Source organism: Orbicella franksi, chromosome 6 (assembly GCF_964199315.1).
Source record: "Orbicella franksi chromosome 6, jaOrbFran1.1, whole genome shotgun sequence".
NCBI lineage: Eukaryota > Metazoa > Cnidaria > Anthozoa > Scleractinia > Merulinidae > Orbicella > Orbicella franksi.
Window position 1 is genome coordinate 27,050,353 of NC_138150.1, and position 27,645 is coordinate 27,077,997.

A 27,645-nucleotide genomic window follows, 5' to 3' on the forward strand; every position below is an offset into this window, starting at 1 on the left:
CTGCTACTGCTGCAGCTGCTGCAACTGCTGTTACTGCTGATGCTACTACTGCTACTACTACTACTACTACTACTACTACTACTACTACTACTACTACTGCTAAGGGAGCAGTAAGGAGAATTTATTAACTACTTAATAGCCGTGAGAGTGAGGTCCTTACGGGGAAATCTCATGCCTTATTGACCGAGCGGCAAGGCCGAGCTTTGAGATTTTCCCGTAAAGACCGAAAGTAAGACTGAACTAAAAGGTTTAGTCAGGAGATTATCAAGTTAAGAGAGTGAATCCCCCTTCTACCCGAGGTAATCTCTCTTAAGTTATTTTTAGACATGGTATCCAGTTCTTCCCAGGATGTTACTCGCGCGATGCCTGGACAGCCGAAGCGACTACTCGAAACTACCTGAGACGAAATGGTGGGAAAGTCATTTTATATCTTTTAATTTCGTTTCATAATCATAGCAGATATGTTTTCTGTACTCTCAGCCGTCTTTTTGTTCGGCTGGGATTTCGTTTGTTTTGTGTTCGTTTGGTTTTTCATTATTTTGTCGTTTATTCGGTTTTAGGGAGTTTAATTAAGCAAACTTTAACGGCAACGGCAACGAGTACAATGGCTGTGTAGGCGCGCGTTATGATTCTTTGTTCATTTCTTTGCCGTTGTTTACAAAAGGTCACAAAAGAACAACGTGAAATAGCCACATCCTGCATATTCGAGAGAACGTGAACTATACGACGGCCTTACATATTCTGTTTGGAATATTTCTGACGGTATAGACAAACTGAATGAATCTAAATTCTCTCCAGATTCGTAGGTTGAATATTAAGTCGTTTTTTAATCGACGTTGTCTTTGGCGTTGTTGCCGTTGCTGCTTAAACTGCTTTTCGCTACTTGGGCAGCGACCGTTTGCCTGCACTTTCGACCATCTGATTGTTCGGTTGCCAAGCTTGTGTCTGGGCGTTTTTTTTTTGCTTTGTACTGGTTTGTCTAAACATTTCTCTGCCGTTTATTCAGTTGTTATTGTTTGTGCAGGGGACATCCGTCTCTTATTAAAACTCCTATTAAAGTTTTGAAATGTATTAAAACATACCGAGAGCCGAAGCCCCTTTGCTTGTAATCAAAATATCAAAGAAGACATCCCCACAGCGTTGGAGGTTTTTCTTTGCTTTGAAACGAAACAAAACGGAACATAAACAGATCCTTCACGAAAACATCCTCGCAACGCGCGAGTAATATCCGCGGAAGAAGTGGGTACAATGTCTAAAAATAACTTAAGAGGGATTTCCTTGGGTATAAGGCCTATATAAGGGGATTCACTCTCTTGCCTCGATAATCTCTTAGTTTAGTATATGAAAGCCCGTAATCGGCCCGTGAACAAATAATGCCCTAGTATTGGCCAGTCAGAGCCTGCGTTATATCAGCTACAAACACAAGGAATATAATCAATATTTATAATGATACTACTCCGCTTCACCTCGCCTGATTTTTATGTTCACTTAAAGAAGCATCTTCCTAATTATAAGATTACTCTTTTTGGACTAAATTCGAATCTGATAGTTGACCCATTTGAAGTTAAGACTCAGAATGTGTCTTAAGAAAATCTTCTCTTCATGACCACTGCCAACTGTCAAAGCTAAGTCACCAACGTCGATCACACGGTAATACCAATCCCAAAACGACCTGTGAGATATCTGTGCATGCTGTTTCCAAATTAAAGGAAACCTAAATAGTGCTAAATAGATTAATCTATGCTCCCTCAAATTTTACGTTTCCTGGTAGTTGGATTGGCAGTATTCCGTTCGCCACATATTATAAGAGAGATGTTACTTTGTGCAAAACAAATAATTAAGACTACATGTATTTATTCGTTAGCTAGAAAGTGCCATCAATCGACCAGCAAGTCTGTGCACGTACGAGATTCTTGAAGCAGATCAAGTAACCACAGCTTATGGTGTTCTTTTTTTATAATGTGGACTGGTCAAAAGAAAACGACCTAGTGTTGTGTTTTTTTGAAGAACTTTGAAATTGTCGAAAACTCTGTGGCTGGGAATAATCTGGGAACAAAACGGAGATATGCCAATGTACTTTACTCTCAGACTTACGTATGGGAAAAGCATTTCGCCTGTAGCGAGTAATTCTAGTGTAAATAACTATTTTTGGTTAAACTGGTGACAACTAAGTGCACCAACACAAATTAAAATTAATCAAAGAAAATTTGTTAAAAAAGGAAGTTATATAAATATTAATACTGACGCCGGAGCAGTTATAGCCAGTACAGACAAGACATCTATAGCAAATAAAATTGCAGCTGGATGATATAAGGGAGTCTACGAAACCACGACGGCGACGCCGAGGACAACGTCGATTAAAAATATGGATTTATATTTTACCTACAAATCTCGCGATACTCTAAAGTCATTTACTTTGTTTATCACTGTCAAAACTATCGCAAAACTAAATCCGGAACACAGCGATAAATTTGAAATAAAAATTTAAAATATTAGCCGTCGTGGTTCACGTTCTCCAGAAAACGCAAAATTTGGTCATTTCACGTTGTTGTCTTGCAAAGGACGGCAAAGAAATGTACCAAGAATTATAACGCACGTGCACAGCCATTGTACTGCTCATTAATTCTTTTGTTCAGTGACGTTCCCGTTGCCGTTGCCGTCGTGGTTTCTTAAACTCCCCATTGTCGTGCGCGGCGCGCGGTCTATATTTTCTACAATAATGTAATGGTTACCAAGCCATGACCAGCCGTATTATAACCACAATCATCTTCCTGATCTTTTCCAACATTATAAGAACCTCCTCCTCCTCCACAAGAATCCTGTACAGATTTCTCACTGCTCCCCCCGGAATACCCTCCACCACCCCATCCACCGTAGCCCGCACCACCGCCCCAACCAAAACCACCAGAACCAGCGTAATTACGATATTTCTTGACACTCGGTCCACCCACTCCTCCCTGAATAAATCCTTACCCCGTTCGCCGCCCTCACCTGACTTCTTTCTACTTCTCCCACTGGAGTAAAAACCACCGCCGCCACCACCTGAGAAAATAAATTAAGCCGACTCATTCCCATGTCCTGCAGAGAAGGTTTGCCTAAAAAGATTATTCCCGGGTTGTCCACAAACGATAAAGAAGGAGGGCTACCAAACAATATTCTCTGTACCTTTCAATAACAAGAAAATAGTTGCGTTTGTTGTTGTTGTCAACCAAATTTACGGCAGCTTCCGAAAACTGAAAAGTGTATTTCGACAGCTTAAGTTGAACTGCCGATGAAAAATTGCTTTTTCCAAACATCGAGAAAGTTTTGAGATAGATATTTAAGGCCGATGAATCGACTGCTTACTAATCAAATGTGTGTTGTCGGCAACTGACTTTGGTGTAGTTAATATAATATGTACTTATTGACTGAGTGGGAGGGCCGAACGGGAAAATATGTGGCTCGAGGTCAGGACGTACGGACCGAGCGCAGCGAGGTGCGTGCGTCCTGACCGAGAGACAAATATTTCCCGTCCAGCCCGACCTTACTCAGTCAATAAGCATGACCACTTAACGGTTGAACCTAAATAGGACGCGATTACATAACATCAGACGGCCGTGCGTGGAAAAACTAAGAAAAGATTCTACTATAAAATTATTTCTTATTATTTATTTCTACGCGTCGAACAAAAAACTCACAATTCATCGAAAAACACGACTCATTTTCTCATATTTGTTTTTCAATGTAAGTCTACAATTACAATTCATGTTAAAAAGCCAACAGGAAGTTGACATAAAGCTGTCAAAAATATGTCAAAACCATTAGAAACTTAGCAAGTGACAAAAGTTTGCTTCACGCTTCACTGAAATTGTTCACAAATTTTCTTCATCTGAAGACTCAAGAAAATGTCGGCGTCGTTTCAAGCTATTTGCAGACCTCTTGGATTCTCTTGAACAAGGGAGAACCACCAGCTGAATATTAATGGCTTTGCTGTGTAGTGGAAATTCAAGCGAGTTTTATTTTCTGGATGAACTGTACGGTAATGAACTTGTGTTCGTACTCAGTTTTTTCTCTTCAAAGAACACTGATGTAGAAACAATTTATCCTACTGTACACAAGCAGGAGCCATAATCGGGGACGGAGACCGTAAGTATTGGGATCCGCGCGCACCTATGATATGAGACAATTTTTCTATTTTTAGAACAAATTGCGCCATCCTGATGTCATATATCCACGCGGATCCACGCCCATGTTGGGGACTCTCACGTGGATGTTGTCACGTTGCGTGATCAAATGGTGAGAGTTGAGAGACCTTGAGAGATTATCTTACGTATTTTTCACAGCGATGGCAGGGAATAAGACAGGGAATACGAACCAGGGCGCTTATATGTAGTTTTATGCTCTGAGCTAACGGAGAAGGTGGGTTTTTCAGGGTCGAAAACAAGACAAGACAATCTCCCGCTGAATGAATAATAAGATCTGCTCGTGCTAGTTTTATGCTTACGCGTATGTTACTCTGGTATCGAGTTAATTTGTGAGTTTGTCAGACAATAGTTAATCATAACCAAAACCTGTTTTGATGGTTTCTTATTGTTTCTGCTTGTTTGGTGAGTTTGCAAAAGTTTTTGAAAGGAAAATCTGACGAGTACAATTAGCTCATTTGCTTAGTGCAGCTCGTGCACTTTCAAGTCCGAGTCGGTGTTTTTAATTGTTAACGAATCTTGACAAAGATTTCTTTCGTTATCTTTTGTGCTGAGATGCTGCAACAAATTTCACGAACGCAAAAAAGGCTACTAACATCATGTGTGTTTCTTCAACATAAGCATAGTGAAGTTTTACACTGCGAAAATGAAAATAGACAAGGAGTTTTGATAACTCGATCAACAAAATCGAAATCGTTAATCGAAGTTGATTAAAGAAAGCGTCATCGTAACTTTGCTGATTATTTCTGCTTTATTCGCATATTTTCAGCTTAGCTTTTAATATTTTCTCAAACATTTATCAATCTTAAACATATTCAAAAACTATAGAGTTATTGTTTGAGTTCGATGTACGCTTTCACACGAAAGTGCGACGGAAGTACAAATTGTCGTGTTTACTGACTGTACAAAACAAGCATCAGCGGGCACTCTCATTCATCGACAACAGAAAATTTACTGAATTTTTACACGAATAAAACTGAGCAGTATCTACGGACGTAAAGTTATTGGACCTTGATGAAACATAAAGCGTTGCTTACAATTCAGGCGAAACTCAAACTAGCACTGTATTTTGTTTTACTTTTCGGTCGCGATAGACTGGCAAATTCCTCGCAAGCGTGTGGCAATAGGAGCTAGGAAACTATGAAGTCCTGAATCTCTGCTATATCTAAATATATCCAGCTAGTTTTTTGCTGTGTCATGGAAAAGCTGTTAATCTTCAACATATGTGAAATTTAAAGTGGAGTAATGTACTACTTATGTAAAAAAAGCATCGGAACATAACTTGGTCAGCGATATATATATAAAGCTTAAAGCGGAACATACCTAAATTCGACAATGTCTTACTTCACTCAAACTGGAGCAGCTTACGGCGAAAATACTTAAGAAAAATTCCAACAGACGTAAACGCGTTGAGTTGTGGGCCAAAAACATGAAACATTTCGGGAATTTCGGACGCCATTTCCCCCGCGCGACATCCACAAAAATCCTCGCAGCATGTACGCGCGTGTGCCGCAGGCCATGGTGCAATTTGTTCTAAAAATAGAAAAGTTGTCCCATATCATGGGGACAGCCCCAATACTAGAATTGGCGCGCGCTTACGGTCTCCGTCCCCGATTATGGCTCCTGACACAAGGTATGTTTGTGATTTCTCTTCTCCCAACTCTGGAAACTCGAAGAAAAAATTTGAATCGTACTTTGTTTTCTTCGCGACTTGCCGGTTTTCTTGCTTTTGACCCACGATGAATTCTTTGATGCTTTCCACTGAAAGAAGTTTCGCCTCAAGACTGTTTGCTTATTCCGAAGGTTAATTATCGGACAATTCATCCGGAAAAGTTGTTTTCTTGACCGCCTGTTTGCTTGTTGTTGACTTCTGAGAAAGTTGTGAACTTCTTCAGTTGTGAGGACTGTTGACTTTATTTCTGTGCTTTCGGAGTGAGTTGGAGACTGAAGTAGTTCTGCATCGGACAGTTCGCCTGGATAGTAATCTTCGCTCTCAGAATGTTCACTTTCATCACTCATTTTAAAGAGAACAAAATTTTGCAGCGACAAAATTGTTTTGTCATTAACTCGCATTGAGTTTCTAGTAGGGCCGTACGCATTTCTAGTAGGGCCGTACGTGTTTTTCCGGCCCTATCACTTCGACGCGTAAGGCCCTCATACGGGACCTTTTTACTTCTGGTTTTCCAAGAAAATTGCGCGCGGGGCCGTACGGGTCATATGATAATCATCCTTATTTTCACTCTCACCTGACGGCTTATCATCACCACTCACTGCACCGTGTCCATTGCTGCCCCCTGACCATGATTCGTGTCCAGGATTCCCTGACATGTTTGTGCTGGCGTTACATCTCTGGTGTCTTGATTTTGCAGCTCTGAGGCCTCCTCCGCCTCCAGCCACCATCAAAGACTTATTGCTTCCTCTCACTACAAATGTTCCTCCACCACCTCTAGAACTCCAGCTGTTGTTCCTTATTCCTCCCTCTTGACCAACAAGAATTTGAATTTTTTCTCCTAGCGAGATGTTAAAAGTTCCCACCATTCTTGCACCTCTTCCTCTATATTGGGCGCTGTCCCGGTAGTTATCATACCCCCCTGCTGCTCCTACTGCTTCTATTCTGTATTGACCAGTGTACGGCACAGTCCACTGTTGAATACCGCCGGACAGTGTAACTTGGCCGTCATGATCCTGACCCGTGTAGTGACTACCGAGTGACGTTGGGCAATCTTTTCCTCTAGTCCCGAGATTTGTAAAGGTAGCATTGAATCCTGGGTAATTAAGAAACATCAACATTCCGAAGATCAGGACTGGTAACAAATTATGAACCTAAAAACTGTAGCTCTGGCGCCAAGAAATGTGGCAAAACCCATAATTTGTTGCAATTAAAGACAAAAATAACATCTTAATTGACCACTTGCCAATAACGCTTTTCAGGGATAGTTGGGTTATTTAAAAGGCATAACCGAGGTATTGAGACCAAGCCCAGCTTATGGAAAGGGAAATGACTTTGAACACGGTACCTCCTGATAATTAAGACCAGCACCACAAACAATGAGTCAGTCAGGCTGCCTCAGTGGTAATGAAAAGCAAAAAAAATATGCTGCTCGGCAAAATAGATCTTCTACCGTATTCCAATCAAGTGGTTAGGTTAGGTTTTGTAATCTCCTCATTTTGGTTATAGGGCCAACCAGGTGTTACAATATGGTCCAAAATGACAGCGCCCTGGAAAGGGCCCAAAATGAAATTTTCAAATATATTTTAACATTTACAATACACAAATATATCTTCAACAATTTGGTAAATAATTTGTTTCAACAGTGCAGGTTTTTTGTAAGTTGTACTTTTAAAGTCTAACTTTAAAGAATAATGCAACTAAACATAACACTATCGGAATTAATTTTGGAGACGAAAACCGTGTTAGAGGAAAGGTCGCCTGATATGAATCAATTGAAGAACGAGGTTTACGTCTCAAATTTATCGGTCTATTGTGTCGTCTTTAACGACGGGAAAATCCGACTCGTTATTGACGAAAACCATCCAGAATTAAAAAAAAAGGAGCCTGAAACTAGAAATTTAGCTATTGGCTATTTTCGAGCTACTTACACCTCTGTTTCAAAACGAGTCCTCGTTTAAAAAATTTTCATATGAAAATGAGTTTGATTGGCTTGAAGATAGTGGCCCAGGGGCCCGTTTCTCGAAGGTCCCGAAAAGTTTTCGCACCCGGAAAGCCATAGCAAAATCTCAAGCCTTTTGATTACTGAGCTGTTTTATTCACATATTCCTAATATGAGCAGAGGTTCTCTTCATACAAGTAGTTTAAGGCGTATACACCTCTCCGTTTTTAGGTATCGATGAACTAAAAATGGCTTTACGGGCCCGAAAAGGTTTCCGGGGATTTCGAGAAACGGGCCCCAGGTCCAAGCCAAGTCTCGTTATGAATCAGAGGCAATGGGTAGCTCGCGGTAATTTTCCATTCGACCAAAAACAGCTTTTTGAATTTCCGGAAATTTTCGGTGACGAAAGGAACAGCACTTTCCGGAATTTCCGAAAAAAGGATGAGCTCGCGAGGTATATCCAAATCTTAGAAAATTCCTCAATGAGAATGTTCCTTCCACTTAATTTTTCTTCTGAATTTTCCTGAATTTTCGGTTGAATGGTTCGCGTGCCGGAAATTCATAAACGTCCGGATTTTTCTGAAACATTCCATAGAAATTTCCATACCATTATTACCCGTTTGGAAATTTCCCGAATTTTTAATTAAATGGAAAGCGCCCCACTTCCGCGATAGAGTGGTAGCCTGGCCTCCAATCGTTTAGTCACCGTCCCCAATTACAGCGAGCATAGATAGATAGATAGATAGATAGATAGATAGACAGACAGACAGATAGATAGATAGATAGATAGACAGACAGACAGACAGACAGATAGATAGATAGATAGATAGACAGACAGACAGACAGACAGATAGATAGATAGATAGATAGACAGATAGATAGATAGATAGACAGATAGATAGATAGATAGATAGATAGATAGATAGATAGATAGATAGATAGATAATCTTTATTTATCCACGGTACAAAATTCGTCAGCTTCGTCAAATTCATCAGGCATCAATACGCATGCGTCACAATTTGAAGATGACGTAGCGCCATGATCTACTCTGATAGACAGAATCCCACTTAGATAAAGAGATAATTGTTTTAAACATCAAAACCGCCATATCTGGTTTTTACAGGTAGCAACAACTGCTCGCCTCCAGCTCGCACTTGTAAATATCCATTCAAATCGAGCAGTCAAGTTGTATTTGTCATTTACAGTGCGTCTTGTGTATTGTCCAATTTGCAAGCTTGTAATTACTCGCTGAGGTTAATTAAAACACATTACATATAGCAATAGTTACCAGTGCAGTTTATTCCATCTCCATGAAATCCATCTTTGTACGTGCAGTTATAGGATCCATTAACACTACAGTTGTGTGTTCCGTTAGTACACTCATCGATATCTGAAGCAACAAATGGAATGTTATTGGAAAACGTTTTATTGAAATGGTATGGTCACATGTCTTTTCGCTCTGATACATGGTATGTCTCGTTTGTTACTCTTTTATTGGCTCACATATAAACGTACCAATGGTACATTCGTCTTCATCTAAAACAACAAAAAGAATTTGAACTTAAAATCGTACAAATGCCATTATATTGGCACCGCTTTTAACTTCTAAAGAAACTCTTCTGCTGCGTCGGTGGTCAAGTGAGACACTCATATATTTATCAAATGGAAGTGCTAAAAGAAGACTAAGGTAAGGCAAGTAAGGTACCGTGCATCTGTACTCTAAAAAAGCACGCTGTTTCAGCCAATCAGAGTGTGTAATTTGTTTAATTAAAGAGCATGTATGGATCGTTGTTACAGAGATTGTATAGGCACGTAGACGACTTTCCACTAAATATCAGAACAAAAAGTCTCTATTATATTCGAGCGGTGTACGAATTAGTTAATTTTATTTGTTGTATATCTTGTTTGTGTAATCATTATTAATGGCGAGCCACAAGCATACAGATCAATAAGCCCCTCATATTATTTGTGTCTATCACTTATAGTGGGTCGTGTGTGGTCCACTTTATAAGTTGTCATTACTCACTGCCGTAAAATTAAAACACATAGCAATAGTTACCAGTGCAGTTCAATCCATCTCCATGAAATCCATCTTTGCAACTGCAGTTATAGGAACCCCGGGTGTTGTTACACACAGCATTAACACTACAGTTGTGTGTTCCGTTAGTACACTCGTCGATATCTAAAGCAACAAAAGGAATCTAATTGCAAAACGTTTCATTGAATTATGTGCTTACCAAACTTTGCGCCCTGACATAGTGTGTTATTCCCGGCTCACATATACTGAGTTATTGCCTAGCAGGAGCCATTATCGGGGACCGAGACCGTAAGTCTTGGGATCCGCGCGCACCTAAGGTATGGGACAATTTTTCTATTTTTAGAACAAATTGCGCCATCCTGACGTCATATATTCGCGCGGATCCACGCACATGCCAGGGGTTCTCGCGTGGATGTTGTCACGTTGCGTGATCAAATGGTGAGAGTTGCGATATTCTCTTGCAGATTTTTCACAGCGATGGCAGGGAGTAAGGCAGGGAATGAGAACTAGGGCTCTTATATGTAGTTTTATGCTCTGAGCTAATGGAAATGGTGAGTTTTTCAGGGTCGAAAACATGACTTCGATTTCGCACTGTGAATGAATAATACTGCTCGCGCTAGTTCAACGCGTAAACTTTTGCGCTTGTTCTATAAAGAAAAGTTATGTAAGAAACTCTTTACTCTGGTATCGAGGTAATTTGTGAGTTTCCCAAACAATGCTTAATCATGAATAAACCTTGTTTTGATAGTCTTTTATTGTCTCTGTTTGTTTGGCGAGTTTGCAAAAGTTTTTGAAAGGAAAGTCTTATTTGCACAGTGCAGCGCGTGCACTTCAAATCCGAATCGGTGTTTTCAATTGTCAACAAATCTTGACAAAGATTTCTTTCGTTGTCTTTTGTGCCGAGATGCTGCAACAATTTTCATCAACGCCAAAAGGCTAATAACATCATGTGTGTTTCTATAACATAGTGACATTTTACACTGCGAAAATAAAATAGACAAGGAGTTTTGATAATTCAACCAAGAAAATCGAAATCGTTATTCGAGTTGATTAAGAAAGCGTCATCGTAATTTTGCCGATTATTTCTGCTGTATTCACCTATTTTCAGCTAAGCTTTTAATATGTTCTCAAACATTTATCATTCTTAAACGAATTTAAAAACTAGAGATTTTATATGAGTTCGATGTACGTTTTCACACGAAAGTGGGAAAGTCCAGTTTGTCATGGTTTACTGACTGTACAAAACACGCATCAGCGGACGCTCTTGTTCATTGACAACAGACAATTCACTGGATTTTTACACAAACGAAACTAATCAGCATCTACACACATAAACTTTATTTTCACTCATTGGACCTTGATAAAACATCAAGCGTTACTTACAATTCAAGCGAAACTCAAACTTGCAATTATTATTATTTTTTTTTTTACTTTTCGGTCGAGATAGAGTCTGCGAAATCCTCGCAAGCGTGTGGCAAGAGGAGGGAAACTTTGAAGTCCTGAAACGCTGCTATATCCAAATATATCTAACTAGCTTTTTTGCTGTGGTTTGGAAAAGCTGTTAATCTTCAACATATGTGAAACTTAGAGTGGAGTAATGTGGAGCTGTTGTAAAAGAAGCAAGGGAACACAACTTGGTCAGTGATATAAAGCGGCCCATAACTAAATTAGACACTGTCTTACTTCACTCAAACTGGAGCAGCTTACGACGGAAATACTGACATTCCAGTAAAATTCCAACAGACATGAACGCATTAAGTTGTGGGCCAAAAGCATCAAACATTTCGGGAATTTCGGACGCCATTTCCCCACGCTACATCCGCAAAAATCCTCGCAGCATGTACGCGCGTGTGCCGCACGGGATGGCGCAATTTGTTCTAAAAATAGAAAAATTGTCCCATATCATAGGGACAGCCCCAATACTAGAAATGGCGCGCGCTTACGGTCTCCGTCCCCGATTATGGCTCCTGGACTAACCTACTAGCATTCGGAGTAGGCGGCGCAAGTTTCGAGAATGCGCCGATCGCCGTCTTATTTTGACAACCCTGTAACAGCTGGCTTGTGGTGTAACCCGCACCGGATTTCAAGCCAATGAATGTGGGCTTGCGAAAGCGTATTAGCTTGAGTGCAATCCGCACTAAGCACAAGCCGAGTCTAGATATGTTGGCTTGGGTGTGTAAACAACTCCCATGTCGATATCGCCGATATCTCAAAGTGCAACTTTCCCTGTGTATTTATTTGTTTCTATATTTGTCAATCCACGATTTTTTATCTTACTCTTTTTCAATCGATTACCAGAACTTTAGGACGCGTAGTTGACAAGTTGTTGAATGGTTCAAGGGTTAATTCACACAGGCAGTTTACTTTTGGAAAGCAAAGCTTGAGTTTGTTTCCAGGTAACACGGCTTTCCAAAGAAACCGAAGGTGTAATTTCTCACATTTTCTAGACATGGTCAAAACTGGACCGTTCTTTACTTTTTTTTCCTAAAAGTGAACTGCTAATTATGAAAATCGTGAGTTGAATATACCATTTGGACTGAATGAAATATGCGCCGGATATGAACAGTCCACCTCAGGCAGTGTGAATTTTCTAATAATTATTATTTGTATTTCTTAAATTTCTAAAGCGTATTAGCTTGAGTGCAATCCGCACTAAACACAAGCCGAGTCTAGACATGTTGGCTTGCGTGTGTAAACAACTCCCGTATCGATATCGCTGAGGAAACTCCACTCAGCAACACCTGAATGAAATAACAAAGAACAAACAAGGCAGGACAGTGCAGTTAATTTTCGAAATGAAAGAAAGAAAACCAATTATAAACAGCACGACAAAGCAGTTTTGAAATAGAAGATAACTTACCAAATTGAACAAATACTACTGATTTGGGACGGAAAGCTCTTCAAAATTTTCCCCAAAAAAAGGAAAAACGGCTGCAATTACACAACGAGAATAACACGCCAGAAGCAATGGCCAACGGAACAACTTGAAATTACTAGTACCCAGTCCACCTGCCAGACTATTTATACTCTCGGAGATCTGTCACGTGTCATCTCGTCCTCAAAGTGACTGACAATCAAGATCTGCCTCTGACTTAGGGTCTGTATGCATTTCATCCATAAGACCCAAAAATGACTTAAATTAGGCTTGCATCTCAAAAGTATCTCACAAAGGTGTCCTAAAACGCACCAGATGGCTTTAGACCGTGTCTAGATTTTCAATCCTTTCCCGGGGGAAGATGCCCCAGACCTCACCCCCACTCCCTACAAGGATTGATCTCAGACCCATCAGTACATGTTACCAGCCCTTGAACCCTCTCACCGGTTGGTACATTTGTTCCTACGGGACTTGTGTTAAAGGATATGCAGAACAGTCGGCCGATAGAGAAGAATAGCTGAGCAAAAGCCACTTGCAGGGTTTTTTCTGCCGTGGCAGTGACCAGGAGAATACAAGACTCTACAGAAACCGAGGTTAACCCTAGAGACTTGTTGCTGGAGGAGGAAGAAGCTGAGACAGCACTTTATAGAAGACTGAGATCACAACAGATATTTCATCGAAGTGGAATGAATTCTAGTCAGTCAGTATAAGCAGTTCGATATATTCTTATATTCGTTTCATAGATAATTATAGCATCAAATCAAACTTTGGCACATACCGCGAGGAAATAAAAACAGGTAAAACGAATAACAGATATCTCATCCAACGAAGCCTACGTGCCCACCCACAATCCCTCCCCTGCTCCAATTGAATTGAGTCGACTCGGTCCACTGACAAAGGAACTGCCTTAATTTTAATCAAAGAATTAAACTAAGTACTTTAAAAGCTAGCTTCATGATGATTACGAGGCAACTTTTTTGAAAACCCTTACTCTTCCAATAAGGCTGTAAACGGCCCAACCCCAATATCAACCACAGACGACAAATTCCTCCCCCCCCCCCTCCGGGCACATCACCAAGCCAAATGCCCTTGGTTTCCCCGGGAGGACGATGTTAATGTTTCTGTTTGATTAAGACTACGTGATTAAAAAAATTCAGAATTTAAAAATTACCACAACGTTATGTGCAAGGAGTTTAAAAATTGAATGAAAAGGAAATTACATATCTATGAAGTACAATTTTTCTAGATCAATACAATAAAAGAGAACAATCAAAGCATATCTAAGCATTATATTGATAGAAAACTAATGGCTAAAATGAAAACTAAGAGAGTTCTTAAAAACGGAAAGCGACGTGGCTTCTCTTACTGATGTGGGCAAATCATTAAAAAGAACCGCGCCTGAAAATCTAAATGTGTTACACCCTAGCGTTAACTTAGGGTTCGGTAGGTAAATGTCGTTCCTTTGTCTTGTCTTGTACGTGTGAATAGTGAGATTTCTAATAAAATAATCCGATCAATACGAAGGAACTAAGCTATTTAGACATTTAAAAACGAAGAGACATTTGTGGGCTTTCCTATGTGTTTCCAAATCAACCCACCCTAACATTTTGAAAGCTTCTTCAGTCGTTGCCTTCCCTCAGTTGTATTATGTGTGCTGCCCTGTTTTGTAGACGTTGCAAGGTGTTACTGCATCCGATTTACAGCCCACCTCATACTGTATCAGTGTAATCAAACATCGGCTTTATTAAACAATTATACACACATTTAACAGCTTTTAGGGTGAGGAAAGGTCGTATGCGGGACGCCTGCTCACTTTGTTACAAAGTGGGCAAGCGGGACACTTACTCACTTTGTTGCAAACCAATTTTACATAATCGTTCCATGAGAGATTCTCATCTAGTGTAACCCCTAAGTAACAAAAGCTTGATACTCTTTCAATTTCTTTTCCATGGAATTGTAATCTATGGTCTGGACAATGTTTTAGTTTTTGTCTAGTACCAAAGAGCATCCTTGAGTCTTGTTGCTTGCTAACCATTTTTCGACATTGTTTAGATCGTTTTGTAGAACCTGCTTGATGATATCTGCGTTGGAGTCAGAATAGTACATAACCGTATCGTCAGCATACATGCCTATTGAAGACTTTAGTAGATTTTGCGGGAGATCGTTGATGTATACCACAGACAAAATCGGGCCCAGTATAGATCCTTGGGGGACTCCATAGCCGATAGTTAAACTGGATGACACGTCTTGGAAATGAACAGCTAAATTCTTGAACGACCACAGCACTGTGTCAATCCTGACATGGTCTCGGAAAAGATCCTGAGAAATCTCCCAACACGGGTATTTTTAGTAGGTCACTCACCCAAGTACTAGTCCCTCCGAACACGGCTTAACGTTGGGGATCCGAAGAGACGGGGTGCGTTACTTGCAACAACGTAGCAATGGTAACTTCATTCACTCTTGTATATTTTACAGTAGAGAAAAAGAAGAGAATAAATAGAAAAAATTACAATATGAGTCTGCAGACTAAAATAAACACCCAAAAATTTAAAATGTTTAGTTTTATCTCCACTATTCCAGGCATGTGTATTTGACTTGCAGATATTTGTATGTTCCCCGACACGGGTCCCCACGAAACTCTGAGCTTGCAGCATGCAGCTGACATTCGGTTTTGCCGTTACACTTGTTCTGCACGATTTGAAGAGAATTGCTGGCACGACAGTTAGTCGTCTTGATTCTTGAATCTGGACACGTATCCCGATCCAGCCTGCCATAGTTCGCGTCTAGTATGCTGATTTTTCGTCCGTTTTGGCAGGTTATTTCTTTCGTTTCCCCTTCACAAATGACAAGAAACTGTGGCTTCTCTGCAGAAAATAAAAGAAAAAGTAAGAGGAGGAGAAAGAGACTTAAGCAAGAAAGGAAATCTTGAATTGTTGTGTCCCTCTAACTAGTCTGTCAGCTTCTCAAAGACTCGGTATAAGATTTCCTTCAGTACGCGTAATGACGGGGTGCATCACCATCTAGTAATTTGTGACTGACTTCTTGTGCATACAATCACGGGAGGAGAAGATGTCTTTTTATATAAGAAACTGCGAGAACCCAAGCACGTCAAACGCTAGCTACGGTCATGAATTGAAAGAGAATTTACGATTGATTAACTGAATCATTAGCCGAAATGAGCTGAATTTTTTTTCCATAACATCAAAATTTCTTGACTTTGTCCACTGAATGGTTTTCGATTTTTAAAATTTCTTATTGCGTGACAGTGAAAGTTGAACGTTTTGGAAAGTGCATGTGCAGTGTGGATTCGGCTGAACATTGTTTCTTTTCAACCTTGCTTGTGAGTATTGAAGTTTAATAGACAAGTTGAACAAATAATTCCCTTATAAGACAGCTCCTTAATTTTAACACATATTGACAACAATATTGATACCAGTGCAGCTTATTCCATCTCTTTGAAATCCCTCTTTGCATGTGCAGTTATAGGATCCTTGAATGTTGTTACAAACAGCATTGACACTACAGTTGTGTGTTCCGTTGGCACACTCGTCTATATCTAAAAAAACCAAAGAAGTGTAACCGGAAAACTTTTTTATTGAAAGGGTATCGTCACGAGACTTTATCTCTGACACAGTGTGCCTCATTCTGAAGCCAAAATGTAAGTTTACCTAGATCTGATGACATGCATTAAACCAAAATGTGTTAAGGATAGTTACCAGTGCAGTTTCTTCCATCTGCACGAAATCCATCTTTGCACGTGCAGTTATAGGATCCCCCGGTGTTGCTGCACACAGCATTAACACTACAGCTGTGTGTTCCGTTTGTACACTCATCTATATCTAAGACAACAAAGAAGGAATTTTATTATTGAAATAAGTTTCGTTATAAATAAGCACAGTTATTGTTAGCTTCCAAAGAAAGGTCACTGTGAATGGAGACGGTTATAGCTATTAAGCAGCTTGAAGTTAATAAAGCCGGTAAATAAACAACCGTAGACAGTTTGCGCAGCTGGCGTTTATCCGAGCGTTCACGGTCCTTCGTCAGAGCAAAGACGAGGTGGAGTACAGAGTTGATCTATTGGAGGATGACAGATAGTTACCAGTGCAGTTTATCCCATCTCCATGAAATCCATCTATGCAAGTGCAGTTATGGGATCCCCGGGTGTTGTTACATACAGCATTAACACTACAGTTGTGTGTCCCGCTAGTTCATTCGTCTCCATCGAAAACAACAAAAAGAAATTGAACATTTAAACATGCAAGTTCTATTATAAATTGGCCTCGTTTTTAGCTTCTAAAGAAACTCTTGTGCTGTGTCGGTGGTCAAGTGAGACACTCAGCTATTTTTATCAAATGGAAGTCCTGAAAGACGATTAAGGTAAGATAAGTAAGGTACAGTGCATCTGTACTCTGATAAAGCACACTGTTTCAGCCAATCAGAGTGCGTGATTTGTCAGTTTAATTACAGAGCTTGTATGGAACGTTGTTACAGAGATTATAGGCACGTACACGACTAAATATCAAATACTAAATATCAAAACAAAAAGTCTAATATATTTGAGCAGTGTACGAATTATTTAATTATTTAATTTTATTTATTGTATATCTTGTTTGTGTCATTATTATTCCTGGCGAGCCAAAAGCATACAGGTCAATAAGACCCTCATATTATTTGCGTCTATCACTTATAGTGGGTCGTGTGTGTTGTCCAGTTTATAAATTTGTCATTACTCACTATCATGAAATTAAAACACATAGCAATAGTTACCAGCGCAGTTCATTCCATCTCCATGAAATCCATCTTTGCAAGTGCAGTTATAGGATCCTCGGGTGTTGTTACACACAGCATTAACACTACAGTTGTGTGTTCCGTCAGTACATTCATCGATATCTAAAGCAAAAAAACGAATCTAATTGCAAAACGTTTCATTGAAATGGTGTGCTTACCAAACTTTTCGCCCTGACATTTTGTTTTATTGCCGGCTCACATATACTGAGTTATTGCATAGTTATTTCCTAACATATACGATCTAAAGTAACTTACCAATGTCTGATAAAATTACTCGCTTTTGAATAATACTGAGTTTCAACTAGATGCACGAGATTGTGTTACAGATAGTTACCAGTGCACTTTATTCCATCTCCATAAAATCCATCTTTGCAAATGCAGTTATAGGATCCCGGTGTATTGTTGCTCACAGCATAAACACCACAGCTGTGTGTTCCGTCGGTACACTCGTCAATATCTAACAGAATAAAAAGATTCCTGTGAACTATCTGTTTAGTGACGCCGGTGATAATTGTGATCTTCTAGCGCGTACTGCCTGGTAAGCAAGATCCGACTACAGTACCAGTAGTAATAGCAACAACGACAACATAAATATAAGTAATGATAGCAGCAACAGAAAGCCAACTTTTGTTGTCGTTGTCATAACTTCTCATTCTTGGTGATTAACCCCTCAAACCTCTCACAACTAGGTTGAGTGCACTCATTAGAACAGAATGTATTAGTGCCGTTTTCACAGTCATGGTCAGTAAATCCGGGAATACACAAACACTGGTAATCTCTGTCTGTAAAACCGGCCTGGCAGGTTGCGTTGTTCTGGCAAGGTTTCTTTGCACAAGCATTCTTCAAAGAAAAGAACAAAAATAGCTGTTACAACAGTGACATCCATTGACGATATTTAACAACTATTAAAACATTTATAAACTCAACAGCTGATCAAAATTCGATAATAATTATAATATATGGGGGTCACTGAGTTTGTTTTGAGATATTAGCTTATTAAAATAAAAGGTATTGTTTGGCAGATCATACTGTCGCTATGGTAACCTATTGTATCATGATTACAGTGTGTTTTTTAATGATTAGACAGTTTTTCTAAAAACATGATTGTAGCAACTAATAAAGAATGGTTATAATCCCGGACCCATCAAAACCTAAGTCTTGGAAAGTGTTGGAAAGTGTTGCCAGCCACCTTCAGTTATTATCTCCAACTTTCCAATTTCATGATTACCTCAGCTTCGCGATACACATAACTTTCGTTCTTCGCGAGGTCGCCTGAGTGTATTTTGTGGTGTTCAGAAGTAGCGTTATTCAGATCACATTTGTGTTGTCCATTTGCCCCTTCCTTCTTGTTAACATTATAACTGACACAGTTTAGCTCCATGTAGCATTTCAGTTGGCAGATGTCCTCGTTGATGACGTCAATGGTTCGTATCATGTGATTCTCCAGCCGGTAACCATGGATCGGATCAATTGTGAATCGCAAATTACGACAGTGACCTAAAGAATGAAAATTTTGACATACCTTTATGTTATCATTTGAAATAACTCCTAGCAAAGTCAGTTAAATGAAAGATAAAGACAATAGCAAGAGATGAAAAGTGGGGTCATTAATCTCTTTTTCTGTTTCAGTCAAAATAGATATTTATACTATTTTAAATAACGAGTAATTCCTTGCAAAGAAACTTCAACTTTTTTAAGCACATTTAGTGCGTGAGGCTCGAGTTAGGTTTTCGGGTTAATAAAGCTGTTACATGGAATGGCGCTATAAACCGTAGAGGCAAAAACTCGAAATAAAATATCAAGGCTCGAAGTATAGAGAAGAAGAAAGAAAGGAAGAAAAAAGAAGAAAGAAGAAAATAGGGGAAAATATTGCTCAGGTGGCTTTTAAGCAAAAACAGATTTTACAAGACAAACAAGAAAACGCAAGGCTTCTGTTTTGGTAATGCGAGAGTTACGGAGATTAGTTCGAAATTTTTTTGTAGACTAGAAACTCAGTCAAGGGAAAGAAAGCACACGAGTAAGTAGTTGTTTCTTCGTATCAACTCAATTCAGTCGATTATCTTTGAATGTTAACTCCGTTGCAGAAAAAAAACTTTAAATGACGTCCTTCCTCTGCAGACACCGCACAGATTATTCTGTTTTAAGAATCGAAGATAATTAGGTGAGACTCATGCAGAATGCTACCGGCGCTACGGTATAACTTCAGAGGCAAAAACTTCGAACCTTTATGGAGCTTCAGATTTAAATATTTCGACAACGCCAGTATTGAGGCATCTCGAGATGGTGCAGCTAAAAACAAAGTTGGAAAACAGTGAGAATGTGCTGGTTTGGACGGTTTGAGTTAAACAAATGAAATTTATTTCCTTTGGACTCGAGCTAGCATAATTGCGTGAGTTTTATTCTGTATTCTGTACTTTTTTCACTGGGTTTATTTTACTGGAAACTTAGATAACTAGTTATGCCGGAGTTTGAAAACTTTATTCATTATTGGAATATTTCGTAAGCTTTTAACCAAACTTCCATCGTTGGAGTTTTTACGACCTCGGCTTGACTGGCAAAGAAAAACAGGCGAATCTGAAAATATACAGTGCGACTGAATCAAGCAGCTATACGATCGAATAAGCCAAGCTTGTTATCTGAAATTATTAAATTCTCAACCTCGGATAATGCAATTCTAGCTTTCTTATTGGTTCACTGGATCTCGGTTACCAGCCATTATACCTGCGTTTGACCTTATATGGAAATGAATGCGGTAAATGTCGCTCGGCATAAACTTTTTCGCGGGAAGCCAAGTTTCGTCGAGAAAAACATGGACGAAAAAAAAAACAGATTCGGTGAGCTATCTACAGAAGAAATACAGAAAATTATGGACAATGCCGTCCCAGTAACAACAAAAAAGCCACAAAGTTCGAGATTAGATTATTTAACGGTACGTATACGTTAAGTTTCCTCGAAAAGTTGCAAAATTAAAATATGACAGTCGAGATTTTACGCACTCATGAAGATTATGTAACAAAAACAATGTTTACCTTAACAGAATGGCTTGCTAGTCCTGGTGGCACCAAATTTCCGAAACCGATATAAGCAATGTCAAAAGAAGAACTGAATGTTTGTTTGAAGTGTTTTTACTCATCTGCGAGGAAGAAAGATGGCACGTATTGCAAAAGTTCATCGATTAAATCCATAAGGAGAGCCGCCAATGATCATTTCCTTCGCACGCCGCCGCACAACAAACCGTTTTCCATTATCTCTGACCAGGCAAATAAATTATTAGAGCATTTGTAAAAGGCCTCAGGAAAACAGGCATCATTGCTGTCCTTGCGAAAAACACCTCAAGGAGTTGAGTGTTTTGAGCTGAACCGAAGTAAGCCCGGTTCTTTACCAGCCACGAAAAACCATCAGGGTGGCCTCGGAGATTCTGAAGATGAATCTGACGCTAAGATAGTTTCTGTCTCTGACTCTGAGTCTGGCCAACAATGAGCTCCACACATACAGCTCGAAATGTCATGGCTATCAAAGCAAGGGAACTCCGAAAGAGGTCTTGTCGAGCATAATTTTGGCACAACGTCTGTGTCACATGGCGATCAAAGTTTTCCGCAGCGTTATTACAACGGCAATGTGCAAGTACACAATTATTCGGCTCTTCTCCATGTCTCGAATTTGAACGCTTTTCAAACTTTCTGAACAAGTTTACATCTCCTTCATTTGATATACGTTCCTTGAATTCTACTTGATTGTAAATTCATTCAGCAAATTCGCTTGCTTCGCTTTCAAATTTTTCATTCAACTAATTTTACAAACGGCGCGCATGTCATGTGATTTCCCACTTGTTGTTGTTTTCGCCACATCGATTTCCGGTCGCTTTGTAAAATTAAAACCCAATAAAATTAAGCTATAATTTCCAAGTATACAAACGCACCGAATTTAATAAAACAATTATTCCATTCGCGCTTGTTGGATATGAGATTGGTTATAGCCAACTCGGCCCTACGGGCCTCGTTGGCTATTTACCATCTCATATCCAACGCGCGCTCATGGAATAATTGTTAATTATCTTCTGCGGAACGAAATAATGTCGGCCAAGCTAATAACTGAAAGTTGAGGCACGGAAACCTCGAGTAGGTGAGCAATATTTATACAAAAGAAAACGCTCATTAAAAATCCTGCTTAATTGTAAGCTTGCCTTTACATGCGAAATGTTTTTCAGTTTTGATATCTTTGATTGTAATTGAGGATGAGTCTGAAGTTTTTAATTTTGTTTTGACAAGGTGAGACTAGCACGAAAGTTGTTCAACAAATTTGCATGTGCGCGTCAAAGCTAATTATGTACTGAATTAATCTCAAGTTAAGTTAAAAAAAAGCTTTGTCTTAGCGGTGTGTTTAATGTTATTTATTACATGTAATGTGGTCGGTCTAATATGCTACGCAAACCGCTGAGTTTTTTTTTTCTTTAAACAAAGTATTTGGAAAAACAAAAAAGGAATTTTATGAAAATAACTAGTTGTTACTTCAACTCAGTTTTAAGAAATATCATCTGCGTACTAATTCATCAATTTTTCATTTTGCACAAATTTGAGAGTAATTTGCAGGGTAGTTTTGGCAAATGACAGTTTAATATCTCAGGTAAAAATACCACATTTCATTTCTCTGTTCTCGTTTTATTTTTGAACAACAGAATCAGCCAAATCAACCAACCATGCGTTGAAATTCTCTTTGAACTCGAGCATAACTGTGTGATTTTACTGTATAAAAATTACTCGAGGTTTTCGTTCACATTTTTTATTTAACTCGACTCGACTCAACTTACTCTTAAGAAAGATCATTCGCGCATTACTGCAACTTATTAATTTGTCATTTTGAGGAAATTCTAAAGTAATTTGCAGAGTATATTTTTGCATATGACAGTTATCTTTGAAAAAATACATTTCATTTCTCTGTTCGCGTTTTATTTTTGAACAACCGAATTCGCCATTGAACAAACCCGCAAATAGTGATTATTAAGAAGGTGCAGTCATTCCAAGTTTCGCTTCCACACGAACCTTCCTTCAGGTTGTCAAAAACATTAACAAAATAGTCTTGCCTCCCGTTTAGTGCGCACCACTATATTTCCTGGCGCAACGTAACGATTATTTTCTCTTTGATTTTAAAAGATTCATGAAAAATCCGACTAAATGTTAGTTCAGATGAAAACTTTTGATTTTGAACCTTTGTTTTTGTAAGAAAGACCTGTTACGTTTTTTTAAGTGACCTTAGTTACACTACACTTTTTTCCTGAAGCCACTTACCTCTATGACCAGAACTTTATAACTATATAACTTCAAAACCCAAACCTTTTTTAGCTTCCGTTTTAAATTTTTGGAAAACGCCGGTATTGGGGCAGCTCGAGTAGCCCGTGAAGTTAAAAACAAAATTACAAAAACAACAAAAATAAAACAGAAAAAATGTGCTGGTGTGAACAATTTGAGTTAACCAAACGTGTGCTGAAATTCTCTCTGAAATCGAGCATAATTGCCAATTCAGCTGAAGACATCTATGGAATGCCATTGATTTAAGTAGCGATACGATCGAATAAGCCAAGCTTGTTATTTGAAATTACAACTGGATTTTTCTCAGAGCGAAATCATGTTGGCCCGGCTGATAACAAGACAAGAGAACGTCGGGTAGGTGACCAATTTATATACAAATCCAAACACTTTATCTTTTATTGAAATAATCCTGCTCAAACTTAAGTGTTTGACTTTAAATGGGAAATGATTTTCAGTTTTATTTTCAGTCTTGTTTGATTAAGGATAAGTCTGAAGTTTTTAATTTTGTTTTGACATGGTGAGAGAAGCACGAAAGGTGTATAAATTAGGTGTGAGTTAAGTTTTAAAACTTCCTCTCAGCGATGTAGTTAATGTGACTTATTGCATGTAACGTGGTCGATCCAACTCTACGTAAACCGTTGAGTTTTCTCCAAATTGCAGCCAAGTTTCCGTTACGAAACTTTAAGAAAAGCAGCAAAAAAAAAAAAGTTAAAAATTCAGAGGCCAAAACGTCGAAGAGTTAGACTTAGTTTTACGCTTTTGGAGAACACCGGTATTGAGACATCTCGCGTAGGTGCATAAGGTGCCCATGAAGTTAGAAACAATATTGGAAAAACAGAGAAAAAATGTGCTGGTTTGGACGGTTGGAATTAACCAAACGTATCCTGAAATTCTCCTTATAGTCGAGCATAATTATGTGATTTTTCTGTATTTAAATGAAGAATTAATCGAGGTTTTCGTTCATATTTTAATTAAACTCGGAGTCGAGCTCTTGTACTTTAAAACGTTTCAAAACGAAATTTTTTGACATGTGTTGACTGCGCTCGAAACTTAGACAATTAGCAAAGCTTTCTGAAAACTTTAGTTTTATTGATATATTTTTAAGTTCTCAACCAAACTTCCATCGTTGTAGTTTTTCCGACCTCAGCTTGACTGCCAAAGAAAAACAGGCGCAACTGAAGACATACGGTGCAGCTATACGATCGAATACGCCAAGCTTGTTATCTTTTTCAGAACGAAATAATGTTGGCCAGGCTAATAACTGAAAGTTGAGAGACGGAAACCTTGGGTGGGTGACCAATTTATTTCCAAAACAAAACACTTCAGAAAAATCCTGTTTTATGCTAATGTACTGGCTTTAAATGCGAAATGTTTTCAGGTCTTATTTTCAGTCCTCGTTCAATTGAGGATAAGTCACGAAGTTTTAATTTTGTTTTGACATATTGAGACAAGTATGAAAGTTGTTTAAACAAATTTATATGTTTGAATTAGGCGTGAGTTAAGTTTTAAAACTTCCTCTCAGCGATGCAGTTTATGTGACCTATTACATAAAATGTGGTAGGCCTAATTCTACGCAAACCGTTGATTTCGCGTTTTAAGAGCTTTGTCCAAGTTTGAGCCAAGTTTCCTCAAGGAAACTTAAAGAAAACAAGGAAAATAAAGAGTTACATAGAGTTAGAACTCCAGAGGCCAAGACTTCGAAAAATTATTTAGCTTAGTTTTGCATTTTTGGAAAACGCCAGTATTGAGCCATCTCGAGAAGGTGCAAGTGACACAGCTGAAGTCAGAAACAAAATTGGAAAAACAGAGAGAACGTGTCATTTGGACGATTTGGGTTAACAAAATGTCTGCTGGAATTCATTTTGAACGCGAGCTTAATTGTGTGAATTTACTGTATAATGTGACAAAGTAATCGGGGTTTTCGTTCATATTTTTATTAAACGCGGAGTCGCTCTAGATCTGTAACTTTAAAATGTTTCAGAAAAACAAGTTTTTTGAAGTGTGTTTACTCAATATACCTGGAACCTTTATTTGTTATCTCAAAAAAAGCCCAACGGAAGACATATATAAATTGCCACTGAATTAAGCAGCTATACGATAGATCTCAAATTAGGATACAACAGTTTGTTTAAACAAATTTGCATGTTCATGTCAAAGCCACCTGTTTAATTAGGAACGTTCTACAAATTGAAACTTTACGAAAACAAAAAAAGAGTTATATGAAACTAAACTAGGTGTTTCTTCAACTTACTTCAAGAAGGATCCTTCACGCGCTACTGTAACTCATTAATTTTTCATTTTGCGGAAATCCTACAGTATTTTTCAGAGTATATTTTTGCAAATGACAGTTATCTCTGAAAAAAACACCACATTGTCATTTCTCGCTTCGCGTTATATTTTTGAACAACAGGATGGGCCATTAAACAGACCCGCAAATTGTGATTATTATGAAGCAGCAGTCATTTCAAGTTTCGCTTCTCCAAGAACCTTCCTTCAGGTTCTCAAAAACATTAACAAAACAGTCTTGCCTCCCGTTTAGAGTGTCCCGGCGCAACATAAGGATTCTTAATTTTCTTTAGTCTTAAAAGATTTATGAAGAAAACCGGAATAAATGTCTGTTCAGATGAAAACTTTTGATTTCGAGCCTTTGTTTTCACAGAGAAAGAACTTTTACGTTTTTAAGTTATCTAATTCATATCGCATTTTTTCTGAAGCCATGCAGCTCTCCAGAACTTTACAACCATATAACTTCACAGGCCAAAACTGTAAAAAGTTACTTAGCTTAGTTTTGCATTTTTGGAAAACTCCGGTATCGAGGCATCTGGAGTAGGTGCATGTGGCACCGGTGAAATAAGAAATAAAACTGGAAAAACAGGAAGAGTGTGCTGGTTTGGACGGTTTGAGTTCACCAAACGTGTCCTGAAATTCTCTTTGAACTCGAGCATAATTGCGTGAACTTACTTTCAGTGTAAGTCTTTTTTGACTGAGGATAAGTCATGAAGTTTGTAGCTTTGTTTTGAGAAAACGAGTCTAATACGACAACTGCTAAACACATTTGCATGTGCATGTCAAAGCCACCTGTTTGAATTAGGTGTTATTTCAGTTATAAAACTTCCCCTCGGCGATGTATTAAATGTGACCTATTACATGTAATGCGTTCGGGCTAATTTTACGTACACAACGTTGAGTTTTTTTTCTCAAGAAACTGTTTAGGAAAACAAAACAGCTGTTACTTCAACTTAGTTTTCAGAAAAAAAGATTCGCGCTCTAACTCATTAAGTTTTCATTTTTTTAAATTCTGGAGCAATTTGCAGAGTGTTTTTTTGAGAATGAAAGCTATCTGAAAAAAAACAACTCCACGTATATTTCATTTCTCCGATCGCGTTTTTTCTTAAACAACATAATCTATGATTATTACGAAACAACAGTCATTTCAAGTTTCGCCTCTTAACAAACTTTTTCCAGGTTGACAAAAAAAAAAAACATTAACAAATTGTCTCAGTTGTTTGCTTCCCGTTTAGTGCGCACTATCATATATATATTTTCCGGCGCAACGTAAGGATTGTTTTCCGTTTTGAAAGACTTAACACAAATAGTTTATAAGCTCAATATACAAAGTTGTGCTTGGCAGGTCTAAAAAATTTCAAAGAAATGGCCTGACAAGGTATGAAAGATGACGCCGGTAGAGTATTATTTTTCTAACGAATGCAAGTCCAGTTCAAAACTCGTCGCTTATCCTGTCAAAGACAAAAACAAAAATAAGCTGGCCGTTGGTTATTTGGAAAAAAAAAAAACTTTCCTGTCAGTTTTCTTTTCTTTTTGACACCCAAACTTTACATTCAGTCAAGACTTTAGTTTTGTAGTTTCTTGGCAAGTAACAATTTCTTTTTCGATCAAAAAAATGCTGTAACAAAAATACGTACTGGTTAACGCAGTAACTTTTCACCAGCATACTATGAATTTTTTGATCAGTCTTGAAAGCAGGCGAAGCTCTCGTTAGTTTTAACTATTCACGATCATGTACCTGCAGTTCAGAAATTAACGCAAAATATAACGACTCTTATGAAAAGAAGTATTTACATTATTCAATTATATAAACAACGGCACTAAAAATATTGTTGGTTAATCTTTCAAAAAGTGCTATACATGGGCAAAAATGGTGATAAAAACAATAAAGGTAGAATATTTTCTAACAGTGAATGAGGAAAACTTTACCTTGTGCATCCGGGATCAGGGAAGTGAACAAGACGAAAACAAGGCCGGAAAATGGAGACAGCATTTTTACGACAGGTTTTCGAAAACATTGTGAAAACGGTTTGGTAGTGTTACATTCCAGCGAGAAGCTTTGGGGATGGCTCAATGATGGTGTGAATCATGAGCTAACCTGCGACATCTGAAGTAAGTTTAAACTTGTTCCGTATTCAAATATGCCAGCTCCAAGGAGTTATCACTTATTAATTATTACTGACTGCTACAACTTAAGTGGTTCCCTGTATTGTGGTTGGAGCAGTAAATTGGTTTTTTATTAAAATTTACATGTAAAATGATGCTAGCTATTATCTTGGCACACTGTTAATTGTCTTTGACATTGCTAATAAAAGAAAGATGTTGCTATGGTTACGTGGTGTACCACATTTCTAAAAACAAATTGAGTTAAGTACGTTTTTCAGTCGCAATTACCTTTTAGGCCTTGCTTGAAAAAAACAAAACAAAAAAACAAAAAAAAAAAACCAAAGAGCGCCTACTCAAAACGCTTTAAAGAAGCCAGAAATTTGAAAGGGAGGCTTATAATTTATTCGTTCTGTGAACCTTGGACATTACATTTGTTAAACAGCCTCCCAAAAC

General features: G+C 38.5%; 3 protein-coding genes across 3 annotated transcripts; all 3 read right to left on the minus strand.

The window, feature by feature from the left end:
* Nucleotides 1–5,091: 5,091 nt before the first annotated feature.
* LOC145488941 (uncharacterized) lies at nucleotides 5,092–7,018 on the minus strand. Its single transcript, XM_081467796.1, has one exon. It carries the CDS (start codon nucleotides 6,969–6,971, stop codon nucleotides 6,351–6,353), a length of 621 nt encoding a protein of 206 aa, XP_081323922.1. The 5' UTR covers nucleotides 6,972–7,018; the 3' UTR covers nucleotides 5,092–6,350.
* A 7,380-nt stretch (nucleotides 7,019–14,398) lies between these two features.
* LOC145488949 (latrophilin Cirl-like) lies at nucleotides 14,399–17,546 on the minus strand. Its single transcript, XM_081467804.1, has 4 exons — nucleotides 17,474–17,546; nucleotides 16,423–16,545; nucleotides 16,140–16,262; nucleotides 14,399–15,570 (listed from the first exon to the last, which is right to left on the minus strand). Exons 1-4 carry the CDS (start codon nucleotides 17,484–17,486, stop codon nucleotides 15,278–15,280), a joined length of 552 nt encoding a protein of 183 aa, XP_081323930.1. The 5' UTR covers nucleotides 17,487–17,546; the 3' UTR covers nucleotides 14,399–15,277.
* A 587-nt stretch (nucleotides 17,547–18,133) lies between these two features.
* On the minus strand, nucleotides 18,134–27,608 carry LOC145488953 (uncharacterized). Its single transcript, XM_081467808.1, has 3 exons — nucleotides 27,016–27,608; nucleotides 18,723–18,991; nucleotides 18,134–18,334 (listed from the first exon to the last, which is right to left on the minus strand). Exons 1-3 carry the CDS (start codon nucleotides 27,077–27,079, stop codon nucleotides 18,134–18,136), a joined length of 534 nt encoding a protein of 177 aa, XP_081323934.1. The 5' UTR covers nucleotides 27,080–27,608.
* Between the last annotated feature and the right edge of the window lie 37 nt (nucleotides 27,609–27,645).